The sequence below is a fragment of the Bidens hawaiensis genome, unplaced genomic scaffold (genome assembly GCF_021521415.1).
Source record: "Bidens hawaiensis isolate Kalapana, Puna unplaced genomic scaffold, B.hawaiensis_p1.1 tig00015316_1, whole genome shotgun sequence".
NCBI lineage: Eukaryota > Viridiplantae > Streptophyta > Magnoliopsida > Asterales > Asteraceae > Bidens > Bidens hawaiensis.
In genome coordinates, this window is record NW_027492367.1 from 1 (window position 1) to 25,800 (window position 25,800).

Here is a 25,800-nt window from a genome sequence, read left to right on the forward strand (position 1 = left end):
GCAACTAATTTTTCAACAAAATCTCGATGACAATATCTAACCCATTTACTTCATAAAAAAGGGTGCTTGTATTTTTTTTTTTTGTAGTTTGTAAAATAAAAAAAGAGCATTAGATGTGAAGGAATATAAAAGTGGTATCAATCTTCTAAATATTTTTCAAAATAATTTTGCTAATAATATTATTTTTTTACCATTATTTTAACACACTACTACGGGTATGTCCGTCTTAAATATGACATGATCTCAAAAACTCTAAACATAACAGCATTTCAAAAGAAAATGGAATGTTTCGAAAGAAAATAAAACGCTAGGTTTAAAGAAATAAACTTTGCATATGCTAGATTTATCAGTAAATACACACACACATATATTGTAAAACAAAATTAAAAACATTTAGATGCTATGCTATACAAAAATTTGTTGGATTTTATAAAAGATAATATTTTTTAGAAACATGAAAGTATAAAACAAAAAAGTTGAAAGTATCTTCAACACAAAGATATATTTTGACATGACTGAAGTCTTGAAAACTAGACATATGCATTTTGAAATAACAATTTGAGTATTTGACACTTTGTAAGTCTAACTCACCCAACCCCCCCCCCCCCCCCCACACACACACACACCACACACACAAAAACCCTAAGAAAAGGAGCTTTGGTACTCAAATCAAAAGTAAATAAAAAAAAATCAATGAAATTAAACCAAAATGCAAAACATGGCTATGGCAAGCATTCTTCCAATCATATTTTATACTTCAAGTTGTTTCTAAGTGATCTCCTACTTTTTAAACACATTTATATTAAGAGAGGTCATCATTAAGTATTAGATGTTTTTGAGAACTTGGGGGTTATGTATTCTAGATCTAATATATGTAAAAATAGAAACAGACAGATCAAGAAATATTAGTAACACCATGGTAGTCAATACTAATCCCGAGCCGTGTATTGACCATCCAAAAGTGGTCAGCAAAACTATGTCAAAACTCAAAAGTTGAACAACTTTGTAAAACAAAAAAATAGAAGTCCTATAAAGAGAAGTGTTCCAATACGGCAATACGCTTGTAAGTATTGAAACAATGAAATAGCACTTAGTGTGAGTGATTAAAGTTTTCTATCTAAAAACCTAACTCGAAATGTTTGAAAATACTTTCTAAAAAAGTGTTAAATTTTGATGCTATGTCAAATAGATGGAAAAAAATGTTTTTTTAAACACAAAAGTCGAAAAAAGTCAAAACTAAAAAAAAAATAAAAGAATAAGCAAATGTTGTATGAATATCCGTGGCACCTCTAAAACACTTTAAAGGCCATTTCTTCACACTATCTAAACATACATTTTTCCACTTTTTATCTAATATGTTGTACAAAACATGTACTTTTAAATAACGTTTGAACTTAAATGATCCTACTCACATTTTAGATAGTCATAATCTTTTTAAAAGTTGAACAGAAGTCTGTTTATGTATGAACCTAAACATGCCTAGATAACATGGAATTAGAAACTTTGTTTTTACGTTGCTTGGTTGGGTAGATGAGAAAATTATGGCAACAATATGTAATTACTTTAATGAATAAATAAACATCAAGTTTTTTTAGCTCAAATTTATGACTAAAGAATCAGGAAAAGCTTAATAACTTTTATGAATTGAATCAGATCATGATTGTTTGTCTAAATAAGTTTGTCCTTGTTGGATATAAAGTATAAACATGTTAATGCCCCAAGTGCCGTTGAATTTGCTTTAAGGTAATGTCACTAAATATAAACGTCGATTGCCAAATGGAAATATATCATAGTAGGTGTATTTTGTTTTATAAAGATGGATTAAGGTTTGTTTATTTAGCCAGCATAAATGTTTGTGTCAGGGCCGTCTCTAGGGTAAGCTAAATGAGGCCATGGCTTTAGGCCTTCACTTTTATAGGGCCTCCATTTAAATATGAGCTATGTATTATGAGATTTTGAAGTAGAGTTCTTTTAAAATTAGTAACTCATTGATGTGTCACAAGCTAAAGAGGATTGTTTCATATCCATTATCACTACATATCATCAAAATTCTACAATTCTTGTATACTCTCTAACCTTATATGCATGAAGAAAAGAAAAAGACCTCAAAATTTTAGTTAATTTTAGGCCTCCGACGACGTTGAGCCGGCCCTGGTTTGTGTAAGAAACTTTTTGATTTTCTAAAAAAGAAAAAACATCACTGCTTCAAATTCTTTCGTCTAAACGACATACATAACTAACTATATGAGTTACCCTATCAATTTAAGTTGCAAAAAACTTGATCAATTTGTGGTATTATTCTTTTAGGGTAAACATGTGAAGTTTGGAAATACAAAAGAAGTAGTATGCAACAATTAAGTTTGAAAGCTAGAGGGCCATTCAAACCCTCTTCTCTCTCTCAACTAAGTTTCTATCTTTAGTCTTGCACTGATTTAACTAAAAGTGATAAAAACGTGATTGCCACATATGCATACAAACTTCACTACGTTTTTCATCAAATCACGTAATAGTTTAACTAACACAATTACCTAATATTTTCTCAATATTAATGTGAGTGTGTAAGTCTGATTGGTTGGAAAAATTATAGGCCACACACCCCTTTGCCCTCACACACGTTATCCAATTAGTGCCTTAGGGGTTCAATCCGTCTTAAAACCCCTATATTTTTATAGCTGAATAAAAGTTGGCGAGGTGACAAAGGTGTCACCCAACTACGGGTTGCCTGAAAACAACTTTGTAAATTTGTATTAAACCTTTGATTAAGTTATATCATATTATATTGTGAATTTAAACGAGTCAAATAAGCAAGTTAATGAGTCAGCTAGAGCAAGCTTACCATCTGAACCATACTTGTTTACAAACCAAGCCAGCTTGACTCGACCCATTTGATTTCGAAGGAATTTTTTTCGATCGAACCTCAGCCTTTTTGAATAGTGGACCGATCTTTGTTAAAAGGAAAATTAGGAAATGGAAATTAAATAGGGATCATACAATATACATGATTGGCTGTTAATCTGTTATTAATAACAGCGGGCCCAAGTTATTGAAGCGGCAAATATCCACAAGTGTAAACGAACTTCTTCTTCTTCCAAATGCTCAAAACCCTAAATTCACATATGAAATTCTTTGATTAAGTGATAACAATGCCTAATCAATATCAATGCTCTAGTTTTAGTTAACTACACATCTTTCTCCTTCTGTACGCCCCTAAAGCCCTACGCCACCGCTCGCCGCCCATTTTTTCCGTTCCAGCACAGGCTCGCCAGGAGATCAAGACGTAATTCATCAAATCTTCTTCTGTCACCGGTGGCTCAATCGTCATCGGATATATTTCTCATTGCAACTACGGGTACATTTTTAACTCCAGAATTTAATGCGTTTAGTTTTAATAGTATTATCATAGGGATTCTGATACTGAAATGATAGTTGCTGTATTAATATTAGGAACATCATGAGATTTTGTAGCCTTAATGTATCTATTGGATGACGTAATTGTAATTTTGAAAGCTCTAGTATTACCTATAAACATGAGAATCTGTGTCATGACTAACAAAAGGTTGTAAATGTTACACACACAATTTTATATGTAATTTTCGGTTTTATATATACACCTACACATTTTGGCCGGAAATTGGCTGGAATCTCGCCGTAAACTGCTGATTTTGTCCGGAATCTCTCCAGAAACAGCCGATTTTGGTCGGAACCCCTCGTCATAAAACACCGACTAAGTTTGATTAATCCTTATTTTAGCCGGATTTGACAATTGACTGATTAATTGACCGACTAGCCCAAAATTAATCAGTGGGGTGGGGACTAGCAAATTTACAACACTAGTAAGTAGTAACAACAAAAGTTTATGCCCTTTGCTTTTGATACTTTTGGTTTCCTAGCGCCTGAGACTCTAGAGTTACTTAGCCGTGTCCTATGGGTCATGACCCCACGATCTATAAATGTTATTTTTAAACAACTTTGTTTTGCTATTCAAGAAGGGCTAGCGGTGCAGCTTGTTGTCCGGTTGCCTTCTGTATCGATGTAAACATCTACCTTTTTTATGAATAAAAAGATCTTTAGTTTAAGTTTAGATTTTAAATCTATTTGATGTTGATTAATTGATTCTAAGATAGTGTTTGGCTAAGCTTTTAGAAATTGCTTATTTGCTTTTTGAAAGGCAAAAGCCATTTGGAAAAGCTCCATTCTGAAGCTTTTGGAAATTGCTTATTCAAAAAGCAAATAAGCAATTTTCCAAAAGCTTAGCCAAACACCCCCTAAATGTCGTTTACTGTTCTTCTTTGGCAGAACATCGTGATGGCAGTTTAGTATTCCGGTTTGGGAATGCTTCTCAGGTAGTGGAAAATGTTGATGCAGAGGAAGAAATAGAAAATCAAATTGAACAAGAAAGTAGTGTTGTGAAGATATTAGATGGAGATCAGGATAGACTAGTTGAGGGGAGACTTATTGAGGTAGCTGATGGAATAAGGAATGTAGATATTGACACTGGCATTGTTGAAAGTGAGACTGGCATCAGGGATTTGAGAGATAATTTTGCAGAATCTAGTGAGATTTTGTCAGATATTTCTGAAAAAGTTCTTTTATCAGAATTCGATGCTAAAATGAACGATTCTCTTATAGTTGCAGAGAGCACACTTGATGAAACCGCATTTAGTGTTCAGCTCGATAAGGAAGAGAGTTCAGACCCAACTATCGATCTTCTTGATGACAGTCCAAACATAGACAAGAGCGAAGATCCTGAAGGAACACTTTTAAAAGGCAGTGAGAAGTCATCGATGATTTGGAGAAGGTGGGAATTGAAGATACTAGAAAAAGTGGCACAGAAGATGCTTCTGTTGAGCTTGAAAGTACACAAGGTTTACAAACTGAAGTCATAGATGATTTGGACAAGGTGGAAACGGAAGATACTAGAAAAAGTGATACAGAAAATATAGTGCCTTCTGCATCGCCTGTAACCATCCATATTTCAGATATTGAATCAACAGATGCTGCAAATGAGGATGTGGAGGAAGAGTTAAATGATATGATTGTCAATGAGGGTACTCTTATAGATGAGCTGCCACCATCCAATCCATTAGACGCTCAATTGATGAATGCTGTAAACGAGGATGAGGAAGAAGAATCGCAGGAGATGAACATTAATGAGGCTACTATAATAGATGAGATGCCATCATCTGATCAATTAGCAGTTGAACAACCAACTTTAGATGAGTTGGAACAAGTGAGCACCAAAAACAGGGGGGGAAATGATATTGCTTTTGTGATGCCTGTTACCTGTATAGAAGAGGTAGGAACAGTTTTAGAAGAGGAAGTAAGCCAACCTGAATCAACCTCTCTTGAGCTCAAGCCTACTGGTCAAGTTCTAGATATTGACCTTCTGGATAGTATGGGTCAGAATCTGGATAATGGAACTTTGCAAGTCAACAATGAAATTAAGGATCTATCAGTTGAGGCTATTCAAGTTTCAGATAATGAAGTGATGGATATTACACGACCATACGCCAAGGATGAGTCACAAATGGCGGAAAGCAAAGATACTAGTGAGCGTGATACAGAAGACTTGCTGCCTCCTGGAGCCATGGATGTTTCAGATGTTGACACAAATGAAAGGTTGCAAGATAATAACATTAGTGAGGGTACATTCATGGATAAGATGCCAACATCTTATACATTAGGATCTGATTCAAGTTTAGAACTTTCAACTACTAAAGGCATGGGTGTTAAGGATGCTGTTACAGATGAAAAGTTGCAAGACATGAACATTAGTGAGGGTATTTTCACAGATGAGATGTCAACATCAGATCCGTTAGGAGCTGACTCAACTCTAGAAGTTTCTACTGCTAAATACATGGTTGTTAAGGATGTTGATACAGATGAAAGGTTGCAAGATTTGAACATTAGTGAGGATACATTAACAGATGAGATGCCAACATCTGATCTGTTAGGATCTGAGCTAACCTTAGAAGTTTCAACTACCGAAGACACGGATGTTGAAGATGTTGATACAAGTGAAAGGTTGCAAGATGTGAGTGTTAGTGAGGGCACTTTTGTAGATGAGATGCCAACATCAGATACATTAGGATCTGAACCGACTTTAGAAGTTTCAACCACTAAAGGCGTGGATATAAAGGATGTTGATATGGATGAAAGGTTGCAAGATTTGAACCTTAGTGAGGGTACTTTCATAGAGGGGATGCCAATATCTGATATATTAGGAGCTGAGTCCTCTTTAGAAGTTTCAGTTAATGAAGACATGGACGTTAAGGATGCTGTTTCAGATGAAAGGTCGCAAGAGATGAACATTAGTGAGGTTACTTTGATAGATAAGAGACCAACATCTGATCCATTAAGAGCTGAATCAACTTCAGAAGTTTCAACCACTAAAGACATGGATGCTAAGGATGTTGATATAGATGAAAGCTTGCAAAATATGAATACTAGTGAGGATACTTTAATAGATGAGAAGCCAACATTTGATCTGCTGGGAGCTGAGCCAACTTTAGAAGCTTCAACTACTAAAAAAATGGATGTTAAGGATGTTGACATGGATGAAAGTTTGCAAGATATTAAAATTAGTGATGGTACTTCCATTAGCGAGATGCCAACATCTGATCCAGCTGAACCAACTTTAGAAGTTTCAGCTACTAAAGACATGGATGCTAAGGATGTTGAAATGGATGAAAGGTTGCAAGATATGAATGATAGTGAGGGTACTTTAACTAATAAGGTGCCAACATCTGATTCATTAGGAGTTGTACCAACTTTAGAAGTTTCAGATACTGAAGCCTTGGATGTTAAGGATCTGGCTGTTGAAGCTGAGTTGCAACTAGTGAGCAATGATAACATGGACGATAATTCAAATGCAGATTTGATGCTTTCAAAACCAATTGAGAAAGAAGAGTTAAGCCCGCCCCATTTAACACCTGCTGAACTCAAGGCTACCGTGGATGTTTCAGATATCAAAGTTCTGGATGCTACAGATCAGAATCTAGATGATGAGATTTTACAGGCCATCTGTGAGCATGCAGGTGACAGTTACATTGAGGATGCAGAGGAATCTTCCCATCAGTTAGAATCTCAACCTGTTCAAGACGAGGGGGTAAATTACAACATTAAAAGTTTTATTGATCATAACATTAAAAGTTTTATGCTATGCCTCGCCTCTAAAGACCTCTATGAACTAAAATTGTTTGCTTGTAATTTTGAAACTAATTGCTTAAGATAAGTATCCAGCGGGTCGGGCTGGTCAACCCATCTTTTATCCACATAACCAGTCAACTATGGCTAATTAGTGGAGAGTCCAAAGTCAAGGAGTCAGAGTTAAGGAAATAATGGGGGAAGTTTCCAGCAGTTATCTAGAATAAATAGGCCTAGGGCTGTCTTTATCATGAATTATTTTTATTATCATTGTATTTGGAGAGTAGCCCCTCTCAAATAGGGCCTATTTATTGTAGTGTTTATATTGAATTCAAGTCACTCGACTTTCAGTTCTTAACATTGTTTCCATTGCCGGGAACGATGGTCAGACTGACCCAATCGCTGCCCAATTAGCTGAAATAGCCACCCGGTTGAGTCCCTAAAAGATGACGTTGCTGCCCTTGTTTCACAACGAATTATCAGTACTGGCCTTCTCGGCGGAATTAGCAGCGGGTCAGGGAAGTATGATGACGGTGAGTCTTCTCGGCAGAATTATCAGTACTTGCCTTCTACATAGATCATCCTACCCGCTTTCCGGTGATGATCCAAGGGTTTGGATCCTTAAGGCCGATAAGTACTTCTAATACGACAATGTTTCAGACGAAAATAAAGGTTAATGTAGTTGCTATGCACCTCGAAGGAGACACTCTTGATTTGTATTCTTGGTTCTCTACAGATTAAGAGATGCCTTATTGGGAGGAACTTGTACATGCTTTACAGAAGAACTTTGGTCTGGAAAAGTTCCAAAACCTCGATGAATACCCTTGTGGCATTCGTGAAATGGATACTGTACAAGGGTACCATCAGGTGTTCGCAAAGCGATTGGCCAAGGTCTCTAACTTGCCAGACCACTGTCTATTGGGTGTGCTTCTGAATGGGCTCAACGATGACTTAAAGGCCGACGTACTTATTCATAAGCCCCGTACGGTTTACAAAGCTATGAGCTTGGCTATGGAGTACGATATGAAGCTGGGAACGCGAATAGGTACAGGTTCTGTTTGCTTGGCCAGAAACACCTAACCTGCGTCTCTGGATAGCAAAGTGACTATCCCTGCTGCATCCTCTTTTACAAGCCAACAGAAGCCGCTTCCCCGCATTACAGATGCAGAGAAACAAGGACGTTTTCAGAAGGGTGAGTGCTTTCGTTGCGGGGATAAGTACAGGCCTAGACACCGGTGTAAAATGGGCACCTTCAAGATGTTTGAAGTGGAGGATGAACTGGAGGAACAGCTAGTTAATGAAAGGAACAATCCAGGGGAGCAAAACAATGACATGGCTGAGATTAGCCTCCATGCTATCTTGGTAAGTCACATACCCCCGCCATGACACTTCACGGGCCCTTTAAATTTTCCAGATAGTTGATTTTGATTGACGGTGTGTCAATCACACCTTTGTTGCGGACTTGCGGTTTCTTTGGTTCGAAAGGTGAATCTGCTCACACAAACAGTGCCACCTTTTGGTGCACGGATTTGCAACGGGGACATTATTAGCTGTAACCGAATTTGCAAGGAGGATGCTTTGAAAATTGGGGCTTTTCAAATCAGCCAAGATTTCTATCCATTCTCACTAGGAGGGGCTGATGTGGTTCTAGGATTTCAGTGGTTGACCACTCTCAAATACCGTTCAAGCTATTGTGGGTCATGACTACAAGCTGCAATGCTTGCAACTGGGAACTCAAAATTCTGCAACATTTCAGCATCTCACCATTGAGCCCATCTGGAAATTTTCGAGCAGGATAACACCGCCATTGCCTTCTTTTCGACTTGATGACAAGCGTTTTTCGGGAGGGAAGTATTGATAAGTCTCCAGCGGGTCAGGCCAACGCAACCAGGGCTTAATTAGTGGAGGGTCAAAGTTAAGGGCTAAAATAATGTGGGCGTGCCAGCACTATTTAGAATAAATAGGCCTAGGGTAGCATATTTTTCTTTGCCTTGATTTATTTCTATTATCGTTTTGATTGGAGAGTAGCCCCTCTAGAATAGGGCCTATTATCTATCGTATTGTTTTTATTGAATTGAAGTCACCCGATTTTCAGTTCTTAACAACTTATTTCATTTTTATTGTGATTTTTAGCTAAAACAAAGAGCCCATGATCAACTACTGGAAGCAGAAGCAACTGAGGGCGTGGCAGGTAGCAGTGAACTTGCTGAAGCATCAGAAGTTACTGCTTTACTGTTAGCATCTGAAGCTGAAGTAGAAAGGTACCAAACACATCATTTTACTTTTACATACTTGCTGAAATTTTATTTTTTACAAGAAAAGAAATATGCTTAAGGGTGGAATATTGGATCAGCTAGTTCTTTTCTTAATTTGCATAACTTAGCAGGGAGGAGATTTATGTCACAGACGATTTCCTATCATCTGGTGCAGCTTTGTTGGAGCATCCATTTAAGGTAATATTTCTAAGATGCATTATTTCATTACCTTGTTTTCAGGCAATCATTAGACTGAGAAGTTTACTTATTCAAATTGTCTGTCTATCATTTTACTTAAAAGGAATGAAATTGCATAACGAATGCCAATATATTGTTTATCTAACTGAAATTCTAAATACCGTTGTTACTTATGGACTATTGGTACAAACGTTTGGATTAGTAATAGAAATAATAATTCCAGGCGTTGACAGGTGGAGATGATGCCTATTTTGTTGCTGGCAGCAAATGGCTAGGGGTCGCTAATGGAGTTAGCCAGTGGTCATTTGAAGGTGAAAAGGATAACACTAAAATTAAGATTAATTATTGGTTTAATATGAATACCAAACTCCGTTATTGTTATTACTATTGTTATTATTATTATTATTATTATTCTCTTTTGAAATGCAGGCCAGTCCAGGAGTTTATGCTCAAGAGCTCATGAGGACTTGTGAAGAGATTGTGTGGGATACCAGCAATGGTCCATTGACCAACCCTGTTGAACTTCTTTGTAGAGGCGTTAAAGAAACCAATATGTCAGGTTCCTCCAATGTGTTGATTGCCAACTTCAATGGCCAGGTTTGTGTTCATAATAATAACAAATAATAATTTCATGCGTATTATATATTAATCATGTGTAGTGTTAAAACATGAAGTATTCACGCTTTAGGATACTTCTTGCTGTTTAAATTCCAAAATATTATCTAACTTGTTGTTTATTTACTTCTAGGATCCTTATCCAAATATATTTCAATTAGCGCATGTCTTGCTGAATCATAAATTTATATTAATGAATTTCCAACAGGCTCTTCATGTAGCCAATATTGGAGACACGGGATTTTTGATAATAAGACATGGCGCTGTTTATAAGAAGTCATCTCCATTGCTTCACGAGTTCCATTTTGCATTGCAAGTTGACGACTCTGACGACCCACTGCAACTTGTGAAGGTATGTATGCTAACTAACATATTCATCAGTAATAGATTCAAAGATTCTTTTTGAAAATCTATAATAAATCATCAACTTTAACAACTGATCTCAGGAATACTTGATTGAACTAGAGGCTGGTGACATAGTTATATCCGCTACAGATGGACTTTTTGACAATCTATATGATAGAGAGATAACCATGATTGTCTCTAAATCATTGCAAGCTGGAATGAAACCTCAGGTCAACATTTATTTCCTTTATCACAATATACAAAAATTAGGCACATGCTTTTAGACACGAAATAATCAGGTTTATAATCCTTTCACATGTAGGAAGTTGCTAACATATTGGCAACAAGAGCACAAGAAGTTGGGAGGTCTGCTTTTGTAAGAAGTCCATTCTCAGATGCTGCTCAGGCTGCCGGATACACCGGATATGCTGGCGGCAAGCCTGATAATGTGGCGGTTATTGTTTCTTTGGTTGAAAACAAATCCAGCCTTCCTGCATTGTAATGCTAACGGCTTTCTTACATCAGATGCCTACTTTACAACTACAGTTAGGTACATGCTGCGCTCTCTCTAACTCTCTTTCTTACCAATTTACAGTTTTACACTCACTTTCACTTGTGTGTGTATGTTTGCGTAATCTAAATAAGATGATGAATACATGGAGGTGAATACCACAACAAAAGGAAGTTGATTATTTGGTCCAAGGGAAGAGCTTGTGACATAAAATCATATCATATGCCTTTATGCCCATGCAAGGTAGGATCTTTTCAAATTTAGAAATGGTAGATTTATGAAATGTACATGTTATTGTTGCATTATTGCTTTGTAACTATGTCTTGTATTACATATTTAGATTTAAATGTTATTTGTGTATATATTGTAATATGTAAATTAGTCTTACTTTATAATTTTATGGCCCCGATATAGGCTTTCCTATCCTATGTTTTCTTTATGTATATATCAACTATCAAGTACCCTCTATTGTTATATATCTATGTATTTTTCCCATTCGCTTTTATTCACAGGTTTTGTTCACGGTTATTGTTCTTATGATCTTGTTCAACCTGATTACTGATCACCGTTGTCGCTTCCTTTGTGATCTCATGTTGGTGTATATTGCATGCAAGAAATGATAACGTTTTCTAATAACAAACCAATCACAATTCACAAAATCTTAGATGATATGGAGCTCATCTTTGTAACTTGGAGCGGGCCAAGTGGTGCTCCCTCAACCTTGTTTCTATTTAGTTGTAATCGTTTTGACTTTCTAACACATTGTTAATTTCTTTTTTTAATATAAATTGTCGAAAAGTAAGAATTCCAAGACTAATAACATACTCCTAAATGTTATTTTTATCAGAATTTGCTAAATTTAAATTTGGTAATATGTTCATATTAAAAAATAAAAAGGTAAATAAATTTCCAATATTTAGTATTTGGTGTGGGGATTTTAATAAGATTAAAATAGAATCTCATTTTCCGGCATTGTTGAATTCCTAATCATTTAAATAAAAAATCCCAGCCTTGTTATGTAAAAAACTTATTGTTTTTTTTTCAAAATAACTTAAAACTAATTTTTAATAAGCAAAATATATATATATTTTTTAAGTAATAGTTACTACTTTAATAAAAAGAATAATTATTTTATGAGAGAATTAATATAAAATGTATTGTACTTTTTTTAAATAAGATATCTATATAGATGGAAAAACAAATCTCAAATTTATTGAAATGTACATTAAACAAATATATTTTAAAAGATTGGTGAAATATTTGACGCGGGTTTACGAATTTCATCCGGTTCCCGCACATCAGAGGTATAGTCTCATTGCAGTTGAGAAGTCGACCTTGGACCCCACCTTACACGTGAGCTTATATGTTGTTAAAAGAAATAAATTATTCCTTAATTAAAAAAAAGTTGTTGCTCAAGCAAATAAAATTGAGTTCAGACCCCATAAGATACCAAGTAAGGCCGATTGCAGGATGAAGCGCACAAGAATCAGACCCCATTATTACTCTACCGCCTCAGCTTCAGCCCACAATTTCACTCAAAGAATTCAGCATCTTAAAAACACTTCTGGAGCGACTAAAGTTGATGAAGCCCACCAACTGTTCGCCGAAATGCTTCAAAGAAAACCTCCACCTCCCATCATCCAATTTAATAAACTGATTGTTATTATTATTGTAAGTATGAAACAATATTTCACTGCACTTACACTCTTTAAGCAAATGCAGTTAATGGGCATTCCTGCTAATATCTATACAATCAGCATCGCTATCAACTGCCTTTGCCGCCTGAATCGGGTTGCTTACGGTTTCGCCTTCTTGGCCACCATCTTCAAGCAGGGTCATCCACCTGCTGTGGCCACCTATAATACTCTCATAAATGGGCTTGCTCTCGCTGATCGGGTGTCTGAGGCTGTTGGGTCATTCAAGAAACTTATTAGACATAAACTTTGTGAGCCAAATCAGATTATGTATGGAATCATTATTAATGGGCTCTGTAAAGGAGGTCACACTAGCAAAGCGCTTGAATTGCTGAGGTTCATGGAGTCGGGCTCTTGTAAACCACGTGTAACTCATTACAACACGATCATTGACAGCCTTTGCAAAGACAAAATGGTTGATCGTGCGTTAGAACTATCTGTCAAAATGACCAAGAAGGGTGTACGTGCAGATGCATTCACTTACAACTCTTTGCTTCAGGGTTTATGTAACTTTGGTCGAGAGACGGAAGCTGCAAAAATGCTGATGGATATGGAGGAGGAAGGAGTATCTCCAGGAGTGGTTACCTTTACTATCTTGGTGAACTCCTTTTGCAAGCAAGGATCTGTAAAAGACGCAGAGCTTGCTGTACAAGCAATGGTACGAAGAGGACTGCATCCAGATGTAATAACTTATAATGCACTAATCGATGGATATTGTTTTTGTGGTGAATTAAAGGAAGCGGAGAAAGTTCTTGGTCGCATGATGGAGAGGAGTATTGTGCCCGACATGATCACAAATAGCAGCCTGATAAATGGATACTGTAAGAAGAAGAGATTCAACAGGGCTATGAATCTTTTTCGAGAAATCCAAAACAAGGGTTTGATTCTGGATGTTATTACTTACAATACGATGTTACAAGGTTTGTTTAAATCCGGGAATCATACAGAGGCTAGAGAACTGTTTTACAAGATGCATGCAAAGGGTCAGGCTCCCGATATAGGCACCTATCGTATCTTGTTGCATGGAATGTGCAAAAACTCTCAGTGTGCTGATGCGTTGACTCTCTTCTGGTCGCTGGAAAGCAAAGAATTGACGAAAGATGTAATCTTGTATGATATATTGATTGATGGTTGTAGCAAATGTGGGAAGACTAACTTGGCTATGGATCTGTTTGATTAACTTTTATTAAAAGGATTGAAACCAACTGTTAGGACATATACAATGATGATAAGCATGTTTTGCCAAGAAGGATTGCTGGTTAAAGGTAAAGAAATGCTAAGAAAGATAGAAGAGAATTGTTGTTTGCCAAATCGCATCATGTACAGTGTCATTGTTCAAGAACTGTTGAAGAAAAACGAGTGTCAAGAGGCAGAGAATTTTCTGGAAGAAATGATTAATCGAGGTTTTATGCCTGATCATGCTACTTTTGAGAAAATACTACTCGGGATCCCAGACACAGGAAAAGATTCCCATATGCGAACTATCCTTCAAAAGCTAACAAGTGTAGAAAGAAAAGATGACTCAATAGTCAATACCTAATTAAACATCTCGGTCTGTTTCCTGAACTTCCAATTTAGGTGTTCGCTTTCTTGTCTGTTTAAGTTGCATAGTACATGATTATGATAATTTGTTGACTGATTTATGTTGTTTAAAAGTATAATTATATATACCTCCACATTTAGGATGGTTTTCTTGATATTAATTTCACTTCTAATGATTTAGGAAATCACATGTAGCAATCATGTCATTAGATTAAATTGACTTATTCTTGATAGTTCAATGGTTTATGTCGATGCATGTATCAACCTGCTGAATTTGCCATCCTTCTTTTTCATGGTCATCAAATCTCCTTGCTTGTTTGCCCTTTTCTTATAAATGTTTTCAAGATAATGAAAGAAATTGTCATATTCAGATGATATGTTGCAGTGCATAACATTCTTTTATGAAAACTTACATTTTAGTTGCTGGTTTCTTATTGTTTGATTTGAATAACTAGAGCTGTTTGATATGTAAAACTTGGCTGGATATTTGAATAAGTGCATGTGTAATGCTCTTCGTTTTTGGGCAAAAGTTTGTTGATTTAGATCTCGAAGACATCTAAATAGATGAAACAAATGTACATTAGTATTGCATTCACCAACTTAAAATGAACTGTTGATCCTGTAAGCATTGGACCAACATGAAGCAATAAAGTTAAAAAAACAATAAAACCAACATGTCAGGTTCCTCCATTGTGTTGATTGCCACCTTCAATGGTCAGGTTTTCGGTTATAATAATAATAATAATACTAATTTCATGCATATTTGAAATTAAGTGCACTGTTATAATAAATAATAATAATTTCATGCGTATTTGAAATTATGTGTACTGTTGGAACATAAAGAATTCACACTTTGAGTCTACAAATATAAGTGTTTTGGCATCTTTAGTATAATTGTCCAAATTTCAAAAAAATCGCTAACTTGTGGTTTACTTCTAGGATTTTCATCCAAATAGAGTTTCAATAGCAAGTACCGGGTTGAATTATAAATTTAAATTCATGATAGGCTCTTCATGTAGAGGCGGGTGACATAGTTGTATCTGTTACAGATGGACTTTTTGACTATATATATGATAGAGATACATGATTGTCTCCAAGTCATTGCAAGCTGGGATGAAACCTCAGGTAAGCATTTAAGAAATAGCATCAAATATTTGAAAACGTATTAATTAATGAGACTAAGCGTCAATAGTTTTCAATATTCCTTTACATTTAGGAAATTGCTAGGATATTGGCAACAAGAGCACAAGAAGTTGGGAAGTCTGCATTTGTAAGAAGTCCATTCTCAGATGCTGCTCAGGCTGCCGGATACACTGGATATGCTGGAGGCTAGCCCAACAATTTGACGGTGATTGTCTCTTTGGTTGAAAGCACATCCAACCTTCTTGCATTATAATGCCAACTGCTTTTTCTATGTTACAAATACAGTTAAGGTACATCCTCTGCTCTCTCTTTCTTACCAGTTTATCCATTTTGCTGGTCAATATTGGTACTGGTCAAGATGCGTTTTTGGTACAGGTCGGGTCGGTTGGCCCAAACACTTTTGTCCAGTGTTTTTCTTTTATAAATGAGTAAATGTGTCAAATATGTTAATTAAAATACGTTAATTACTATCTATTAGTTATGTTCATACTTGTCTTGAATCTTGATTTTAAAAGTTAGTCATTTAATTAAAAACTTTATAATTGAGAAGATTAAAAGTGAACACAAAACTGAACGGTAGCGATGTTTACATCATTTTTAGTTAGTTTTTTGTATTTAACTTCTCGTGTTATCCATTAATGAAAAGTATGAAGAGCACACAGCTTTTACACCCATATCTAAATAGGAATTTGGAATAGATATATGGATTTAAACATGAGATGTGTATGATATGACATCACTTTCACTTGGGTTTAAATTGTTTCTTTATTTTTGTGTGTATGTGTAGTCTAAATAAGATGATGAATATTACAACAAAAGGAAGTTGATTAGTTGGTCCAAGGGAAGAGCTTGTAACATAAAATCATATCATATGCCTTTTATGTCCATGCAAGGTAGGATCTTTTCAAATTTAGAAATGGTGGATTAATGAAATGTACATGTTATTGTTGCATTACTGCTATGTCTTGAATTATATATCATATATTTATAGTTAAATGTTATTTGTATATATCTATATTTTACATTATAATAATAAAGATAGGCACCCTTTCACCTCTCTACCTTCTCTCTGTGAGACGCCGTTATTAATTGCAATTGAATTGCTCCTGCGTAATCTCGATTTCTCTGGCATGCGTTGGTCTTTATTATTATATGGCACCTTGTAAATCCACTTTCCTTTTTGGCTGCGCTTCCCCGTGAAACTTGAATCTAGTACCGAAGTTCTTGAAGTCCATTTTGTTTATAGAGGCCTGGCACACCTAGATATACCGTTGGGTTGTAATCAGATTAGGAATCTATCTTACTGAAACTGCTTAAATTGGAACAATGAAGCCCGAACTGATTTGGAACCCAAACTAGAACCAGCCGATCATTTTCCCTGTAAAAAGTCAGTTCCTCCAAAAAATAAAGCCTAACTTTTGTTGACTCAAACTGAAAACGGTGTGAACTCGAACAGGTTTGGAAAGAAAAAACCATAATGTACACCTCTGGCCTCTAGGTCAAATAAGTCCATGGTCGGCCCTAGGGTAGTGCGAGCCAGTTAACGGACCAAGGACCGTAATTTTCGAAGGGTAAATTTTTTTTATATTTGTATTTTAATTTGTTTTCTTAAATTGGTATGGATCTCATGATCCAAAATTTTATTTTATTCGTAATCTATTTAAGCTATTTGTCCCAAACGAAAAAAAGAATTAAAAGCAAATAACTTTTTAGGGCCTATAGGTCTTTTTAATTTGGCTTGGTCGGGGTATTTAAATTTTAAATCCTTAGGGCCGGCCCTCTAAATAACTTCTCTTTTTTATGCAAATACAGCTTCTCTTTTTTAATTTGTTTAGTTGAAGTGTTGAACTTGAACCTTTGGGCCGTATGGCACATGCTACTATGCTAGTTTGTCAACGAGATGGTGATGGACTAAAGTCTAAAGGCCCTCCTAGGCCTAGCCTCCTACATGCATCACACTATCACAGGCATTGCACCACCACCAAATACATATATTTCATCACATTATTCATTATCGTTCTCATTTATTTACATGTAAGAACTTTTACTTTTTTTAGCACTTTGATTCTAATATATTTGTTCTTCAATTTATTTACTTATTCATTATCGTTCTCATTTATTTACATGTAAGAACTTTTACTTTTTTTAGCACTTTGATTCTAATATATTTGTTCTTCAATTTATTTACTTTTTTTATTAACTTTTCATAATTATTTTTATCATCACTATCACTATCATCATTAACGCCTAGAAATGGACGGGGATCACCAAAATAATCTATTTGCACAATAACATCAACGTTTCAAAGTACAATGCCACCACCATTACAACCATCAATTTTTGACAAACACGAGCAACATAACCTAAATAAACTTAGAAAATCATTAACGCAAAAATTCCAAAAATAGAAACAACTAGGAACATAAGCCGCGTCACATGCATTGCGCTTGGTGTCCATGTCCGCAAGATGGTCTTCAAGACTCTTTGAAGCCTATCATAGATCTTCTCAACCAGAGCAATATGTTGGCTGATATATGCAACTCGGTTTGTGAAAAGGGCCATGAGCTTGCTTTAGAGCTTTACAGCCTTCTCATATGAAGAAGTCATCGATTGGCTCACTATTAGTTAGAATTATAACTAGAATGCTCAACTTATATACTATTTTAATTTCAAGTTCTCACTCATTTCATTTACACTTCCGTAGCTTTGAAAATTTCAAACACGCAACTTTGAGAACCGATATTTCATTTATCTTAGCTTCTTTTTGCACACATTTTAGTATGTTACGAAGATCTCATATAGGAGAACGCATGCGCAAATATCATTTTTATAACCCGTATATAATTATAACTATTTGCTTTTAATGTTAGTCAAAAACTCAATGTTTTCCCTTTTAGAATTCACATTTTGATACTTTATTTAAATACATATAGCCATATAGCGCATTCTACAAAGTCAATTCTGAACAGGAAACTATAAGAACCGATTAAGCACTTGTGTAATGCATTATAGATAATCATATGCCACATTTAAAACAATATGTATGTTATAAGTATTGATCCGATTCTTATAATATTTCTGTTTAGAATTGGATATTGTCAAAGAATGTGTTTTTATACCACCATATATTTGAATTATGATCAAGTAGCCTGACTCAATTATGATCTTATCGGAAGATGAAAATTAATAATAGATAAAATTAAAAGTCGTGAAGTTGATGGTGGTCCTGTCAACAAAATTAATAAATAAATTTTCCCATCAACAAATCAAGCTTTTCACTTTCTTCTCTCTTTTCCGGGTATGCCACGGATATTGGATAATATCCACTACCACACCAATCATTTTAGTACTAAATATTAAAGAAAACGGCACACCCCCAAATAGTTCAAGTGTTTATTTTTAATATTAAAGTTAAATTATATATTACATAAGGGTTTTAAAAGGTTCATGCATTTTTTTATTGGAGTTGAATCTCACACAAAAGTGTATAACCCGGTTTTTGAACTTCACTGGTGAAAATTACTGATTTCGACACGGTATATTGATTCATACGTTTACAAAACAAAACTAATAAATTTTTAGATAATCAAATTGGGTAACTTATTGTACTTAGGATTAGTAATGTTGAGGAAGGGAATCCAAAATTTTTATATATATATTAATCCACGTATATGTATTAAGTTTATTAAATATTAAAATCCTTCTACTTTGGTCAAAAGTCAAAAAATGTATCAAACTTGACCTAATAAGTCAAGCCAAAAATTAAGGCTAATTAGACAGGGTGTAATGGGGCAATAAAATGTAGTTGTTTGGGCGATGCTCGGCAGCAGCAACCCCCCCCCCCCCCTCCGGCGATATGGGGGGCGACAAATCCATGTCGTCTGTGTGTATGTGTGTGTTTGTTGGAAATAATAATAAAAAATAAAACGGGGGCTACAACCCTATGACACCCTTAAAATGAAAATTGTCCGCTACTGACGTGACGCCACTACGCATAGTTAAACTGAACCTTGCCATGCGTCGGGTTTACAAACATCCGTTATTACTTTTAATAAATAAAAGTATCACTTTCTAATACACCAAAACATTCAACCTGCTTAGTTTTTGGAAAAGAAAATACTCATATTACATTAGCGATGAAATGTAACAACTAATTTATGATAGTGAGAGATGAAAGATTATTATTTTTATGAAATGAAAAAAAAGTTTACAATTAAATGCAAATTAGTTAATTGTTAAGAGTCTAAAATGCAAATTCATAACCGGTAAGAAGAAAGATTATGATGCAGAGAGGAGAGGATCAATTTTAAAAAAAAAATGTGCACAAGCATATTTATGTGAATGGAAGGAAGGAGAGTGCAATTTATGAATGCGTTTGAAGATTTAAGAAGGCCAATGTAAATTGCATCTAAATAAATTTGTTTTTTTACCGTAAGTTACGATACTCCTAATACAACCTTTACTTGGGTTAGAACTCATAACCTCTTACTAAATGTAACAACTTCTATCAAATGAGCTAGCTCCACATTAGTAATAAATTCTGATCTAAAACCAGGTGTTAAATAATTAAAGGTGCTCTAATTATAATTCCAACTCCCAAGTTGTGAAGACAGCTAGGGCCATGGTGGGCTATTAGCATTTAGCAGCATGCAAAGTTTGGGATAAAAGGGTTGCTTTCATGACAAGTTAGCCGATACAATTTCAATACCTAATGATGGTAGCTGTTTCTTCACTAACGCGCAAATAGACAAAATCAATTACAACCACCTCCAAACCTACAAAAATCACATTTTATTTAATTTATATTTTCACAAGGTACAAATTTAAAAACATTAAAATTACATAATACTACGACTAATTATTAGATGTATAAGATATTATGCAGAGATTTAAGAAAAAAATATTCCTAAAAGTTTAAAATAGCAGTTCTAGCACTTTAGCATTGTTTTTTAACTGATCGATTACGTAGTTTTTAATTATGTTTAATTTTGTTTATTTTAGAAATACATAAAAGTTTTCGATTAACAACTTAATATCTTTTCAATCCCAACATGGTATTGGACAAGTAAAGAGTCTCAAACATAGCTCATATGTTGTGCAATGTAGCTAACTTTAGCACTCGCAAAAGAGAACATCACACTCCACATACCTCATATGTTCCACCTTTTGTAAATCGATAAAGAAACGTTTGCACAATCACAAAACTCATGCCACACAATGGGCAGGGCCAGCCTAACCCTTTTGAAAGGCTAAAATGAAACGAGAATTCAAGACCATTTTCAAATTTTATTGTTACAAAACTAAATAGCTAACCACAGATATTTTTGTTTTTTCAAATAGCTTAAGAGTCATTTTCATCACATAGTATGTTTTTTTGTCTAACTTTGATCTAGTTTTCATCATTTAATATGTTTTCGGCTAACTTTGGTCTAAATTGGAGGTCCCGTCGCACCGACAATGGAAGCAAATACTTTGTGTCATAGGGATTAGGGCATGCTTTTGAGTGGGTGTGTAGAGAATACATATATAATTCGGCCTTTTGTTTCGGTACTTTTGTTGATGAATCTTCACGTTTTCTATGGTTTGAGGAAATTATTCCAAATAGTATAACATCATGATATTGACAACCCAACAAAATTAAGATCATCATGTTTATTTGATATCGATTTTATTTCTTAATTATTAATTAGTTAGTTGATGATGATGCATCAAATCAATATATACACACACACTCGCACATATGTACGTATGTATACATAAATGATTAAAAGAACTAACCGACCATAGTGTCCTTAAAAATATTGTTTGCGACGTATAATTTACCATAATGATTTGACTGAAACATTTTTTCTCTTTTATTTATGTGACATACATTGGATGTGAAATGACGATCAAGACATTGCCAGTTAGTTGATGGTTTCATGGTATTTATGCATAGATAGCAATTGATCATTGATGATGTTCTCTTATGTTTATTTCATTTTCCATTTATTTTATTTTAATGTACGTTAAATGATTCTATTTAATACCAATGTTGTTAAATGCACCCTTTATTATGGGTGTGTGTAGGACAAAACATGAATAATTGGCACACCCTAAACTAGTTTACATCTATTAATATCTCCTTAAATCACTGATCATCATATCTCCCTTTCAACGATAACCCTAGTTATCCTACCCGTCATTTCATTACTTGGACATGCCAACTACGTACCATAATCGTTGGCAAATCAATGTACTTTGTAGACATTACAACAAGGAAAAGTTGTAGCTTTTAAAACCGTATGATACCTCGTATGATACCTTGATATGATATTTTTTAACTCGGGTTAAACATAATCTAAAGTAGTGTTTTACGCTAAAACCAATCAACAATATACGAAGCAAATGAAAAACTAAAATATTAATAATTTACAAAAAAAAAAAACAAACACTACATCAATTTAATTTATATTAAAATAAAGGGCAAGCAAACAATGAATTTAAAAATTCCTAACTTTCACCCTTTAGCAGGGAACATTCTCAACTACTACATGCTACCTACCAATCCATCATTCACAACTTTCATCTTATTTACTTCTAGCACTCTCAAACTAACGGGAGTTAGCATTCTCAACTGCCAACTCCGTTAGTTTTATTTTATTTTATTTTTTGCCGACATGACATTTTTTTACTTATGTGACATGCTTATGTGGCATTTCTTTAGTTGAGAGTGTTTCCAGCCAAAGGGTAAAAATTGAGAATATTTAAATCTAAAACTTTTATATTTAATGATAATTCGCCTTTTTGGTTTACTAAGGTGGGAAGGGACACTCATAAGTATTACCCATGCATCGGTCAATCCTCTGCTACCACCTCATTTCTATCCTTAGTTACCCACAAATCATAAAATTACTAGCAGCACATATTCACAAGTACCCTAGAACTTTATTAATTCATTTAATTCTTCAATGGTCAATAATGAATTAATTTTGTGTGGCAAATTTTGTTATATGGAATGAAGCCATACACCTTACCCACATAGGATGGGGTGGTGTTACCATGTGGTTTGGAAGCCATACACCCTACCCATATGGGTAGGGGTGTAAATAAGCCGAGCTACTTGAGATCGGCTCGTTAAAAAGCTCGATCGAGCCGAGCTTATTCGAGCCCGAGCTTCACTTATCGAGCTCGAGCCAACTCGCAAGCCTAAACGAGCTTGCCATTTATATAATTTTTTAAAATATATATTTAATAATTATTAATTAATATATATAATCTTATGAAAAAATAAATAAAAGTAACTTAATAATATATATTATTTTATACATAAAATTATAATAGAAAAAAATATATAAAAATAATTATAACTATATAAAAAATAATTGATAAATAGTAAACGAGCCGAGCCCGAGCCGAGCTCGAGCTTGGAAATCTACTCACGAGCCGAGCTCGAGCTTTGAAAATATAGCTCGAAACAAGCCGAGCTTGAGCTCTGGTAAGTTAAACGAGCCGAGCTCGAGCCTAGTCGAGCTCTGGCTCAGCTCGGCTCGTTTGCACCCTACATATGGGTGCCCCGTCCTCTCTAATGCCATAAACATAAAGAATGTTAGAGCATTCTCAATTCATTCTCCATCTCCATCTCTATAATTACACTAAAACACTATCTTTTCTCTCTCATTTTCAATTAAATCAGGGCCGGCCCATGGGTGTGGCTAGGTGGTCGACCGGCCACAGGCCCGACACCCCGCTAGGCCCGAAAATTCTTTTTTTGAAAAAAATTATATGTATTTTTATTAAAAACAATATGTATATTTGATGTTTAAACACAATTATATAACCACTTGCTTGGTCTAGTGGCAAATGAGTAGTATTCACAATCAAGAAGTTGTGGGCTCTACTCTCACTTGAGAAATGTTTAATCCTTTTTTTATACAAAAAATTTTTACACAACCCAATTATAACCAAGTAAGTCCATATAAAAATTAGACTGTTTAAACCCAACAAAATACTTCTTTTACTTAAGGCCAAAAATTTTTTTTGCCTTCGGCCCAAAAGTTTTGTTGCTTTCTCGGAGCCGGCCCTGAATTAAATAATACTTTTTTTATAACTTTTATCACAACCACTTTCAAAACACATTAAAAATTATAGAGGTGAACAATGTGTTTCTCCAAATTTAACCATGAACAGTAATATTTTCTCTCTTACTCTTTTTACAACCACTTTTAACATCTCTAGAAAGTGGAGAACCCCCTCACATAGTTTAAAGAATGAATTATGAATGCTCTTAAAGGAATTTTAGATGCAAATTAGTCTAGTTTTGCTACTCCAATTTTGAATGAAATGATATATGCTGTTAAAAAGAACTTAAATTATTTATTTTTGAACAACCGATAGAGGACACTTAGAAAAGAATCAGAATATTGAGCAAAGATAAAGATGACAAAATGGACCAATTTAATCTAATTCCAATCATGCAACGTTTCTTCAGCGTTAATCAAGTCCTTATCCCCCACGTATTTCCCATCCTTATTGTTTACTTCCAATCATGACACCGACTAAAACTTTATTTTCTAATCTTATTATTCTTCTCTTAGGATGCTTTTAATATTTTTGAATTCCATTGATGTTTTGTTGTTATATATATTTTTGAAAGATCAAAACTGCGCCTATACACAAAAAAAGAGTGTTCCTGTCGGTAAAAAGATATTTTAAACACTATATTCGTATTTCAAATTCGAGGGATGTATTATATTTCAGGTGTATCACATATAGCATAACTGATCATCACAAATTAATGTAATACGCCAATACAGACAATCAAATCATGTGGTCAAACTCAGGGCCAGTCCAATCTTTTTGAAGGTTTAAACCTAAACGAGAATTTGAGGCTTTTTTTTCAAATTTTATTGTTACAAAGCAAAATAACTAGCCACAAATACGTTTGTTTTTTTTAAATAATTTAGGAGTTATTTTTATCATTTAATATGTTTTTTTATCTAACTTTGGTCTAAAATAGAGGACCTATCCAAGTAGGGGCTTAAATCCTTAGCTTGAATTTGCTTTCCTTAGAGCTGGCCTGGTCAAACCTCCCTAAGACCATGAGGCGTGGTCATGTGAATAAAGGTGTGAAAAGTGATGCATAAACGTAATGTCACGTCATTTCCATACAATTTCACATCCCATAACTCGTATGGGTGTGGTTTTTAATTAAATTTATATCAAAATGTTTTTAAAATATAAAAAATAAAAGCATAAACAGCAATGAATTTCTTTAAAAAAGTTGTAAGTTATGCTTGAAAAATAGTTGATGTTTTTTTATTTTAACAACAACAAAAAAAGATAAATTGATGTACTTAATTAATTAAAAGAATAAAAGAATTAATTAAAATAATTGTGGACACCCCCATGCATTGAAGAACTCCATAGCCTTTTTACATGGCAATTGGCATGGCATTGTGGCACGTGAGCTCACGGCTCATTCCACGTAGTCACACTCCATGACCTAGGTTAGCATGCTCGACAATAGAGCCATAGAGGTGCACAAAATCGGTTTCAAGTTGGATAAGTTAAGACCGGTGTTGACCGAACAAAAAAAAGACAAAACCGGACTGGCTCAAACTGGTTTATAAATAAATGCTTTCAATGAATATATTTTGAACCGACTTCAAACAAGTGATTTAGATTGGATTGAGACCAATTTCACTAAATCGGTTTCACCTGATAACCTCAGTACTCAATGAAATCTCCTATAGTCCCAATAACTAGTAGCCGGTATGTATTCAAAACAATTGATGGCACTAGAGATTTTCCAACTAGTTGTCACATGAAGTCTAAAGATTAGTTTATAGATAATGTTGATATATTTTAACCAATTTAAATTAAGCTCTTATAAACTTTAAGATATAAAGCTTCATAAGAGAGAGAGAGAGAAAGAAGGGAACGAATTACCGAAATACAAATATTTTAGGCTCCGGTTATCCACACATTCTTTCACGTGGTGTTCCATAAGATCGTATAACCCCTATACGATCGTATGTAGGGTGTGTGTGACTTTTGAGAGGGTGTACGAATATCATATCCTATATTTTATGATATGTTGCTAATTATTATTACTAGTTTGAGACCCGTGTATTACACGGGGAATTAATAAAAATTATAATATTTAAACATTAAGCAAAATACAATCAATAACACACAACACAATTATCATATATTGTTAATACAATTACAACATACATTAAAATTACAGGAATTACAAAACAAACATTACGCAACTATTTTACAAATAAGAAAAAATTTCCTTGCACACTACATTAGTGGTTGTATTGGTCATATTACATTGTTTATCAAGAATCAGAATCTTTAGCCC

The 25,800-nt window shown here is 34.6% G+C and overlaps 3 protein-coding genes across 3 annotated transcripts; all 3 read left to right on the forward strand.

Annotated features, from left to right (window-relative positions):
• Positions 1-4,610: 4,610 nt before the first annotated feature.
• Positions 4,611-9,930, forward strand: LOC143548906 (uncharacterized). Its single transcript, XM_077039949.1, has 5 exons — positions 4,611-4,719; positions 4,779-7,108; positions 9,280-9,407; positions 9,533-9,599; positions 9,833-9,930. The coding sequence occupies exons 1-5, from the start codon at positions 4,611-4,613 to the stop codon at positions 9,872-9,874; spliced, it is 2,676 nt and encodes an 891-aa protein (XP_076896064.1). The 3' UTR covers positions 9,875-9,930.
• On the forward strand, positions 9,925-11,105 carry LOC143548903 (putative protein phosphatase 2C BIPP2C1). Its single transcript, XM_077039946.1, has 4 exons — positions 9,925-10,196; positions 10,423-10,566; positions 10,661-10,789; positions 10,882-11,105. Exons 1-4 carry the CDS (start codon positions 10,023-10,025, stop codon positions 11,059-11,061), a joined length of 627 nt encoding a protein of 208 aa, XP_076896061.1. The 5' UTR covers positions 9,925-10,022; the 3' UTR covers positions 11,062-11,105.
• Positions 11,106-12,507: 1,402 nt separating this feature from the next.
• On the forward strand, positions 12,508-14,034 carry LOC143548898 (uncharacterized). Its single transcript, XM_077039941.1, has one exon. The coding sequence runs from the start codon at positions 12,541-12,543 to the stop codon at positions 13,942-13,944; it is 1,404 nt and encodes a 467-aa protein (XP_076896056.1). The 5' UTR covers positions 12,508-12,540; the 3' UTR covers positions 13,945-14,034.
• The last annotated feature ends 11,766 nt before the right edge of the window (positions 14,035-25,800 follow it).

What these genes read in the sequence shown, in the direction of transcription:
- LOC143548898 (XM_077039941.1), top strand. Translation starts at nt 12,541, where the DNA reads ATGAAGCGCACAAGAATCAGACCCCATTATTACTCTACCGCCTCAGCT.
- LOC143548903 (XM_077039946.1), top strand. Translation starts at nt 10,023, where the DNA reads ATGCAGGCCAGTCCAGGAGTTTATGCTCAAGAGCTCATGAGGACTTGT. An exon ending in TTGCCAACTTCAATGGCCAG is followed by an intron (nt 10,197 to 10,422) that starts GTTTGTGTTCAT and finishes AATTTCCAACAG; the next exon opens with GCTCTTCATGTAGCCAATAT. An exon ending in AAGCTGGAATGAAACCTCAG is followed by an intron (nt 10,790 to 10,881) that starts GTCAACATTTAT and finishes TTTCACATGTAG; the next exon opens with GAAGTTGCTAACATATTGGC.
- LOC143548906 (XM_077039949.1), top strand. Translation starts at nt 4,611, where the DNA reads ATGAACGATTCTCTTATAGTTGCAGAGAGCACACTTGATGAAACCGCA. An exon ending in AACCTGTTCAAGACGAGGGG is followed by an intron (nt 7,109 to 9,279) that starts GTAAATTACAAC and finishes TGTGATTTTTAG; the next exon opens with CTAAAACAAAGAGCCCATGA. An exon ending in TGTTGGAGCATCCATTTAAG is followed by an intron (nt 9,600 to 9,832) that starts GTAATATTTCTA and finishes AGGCGTTGACAG; the next exon opens with GTGGAGATGATGCCTATTTT.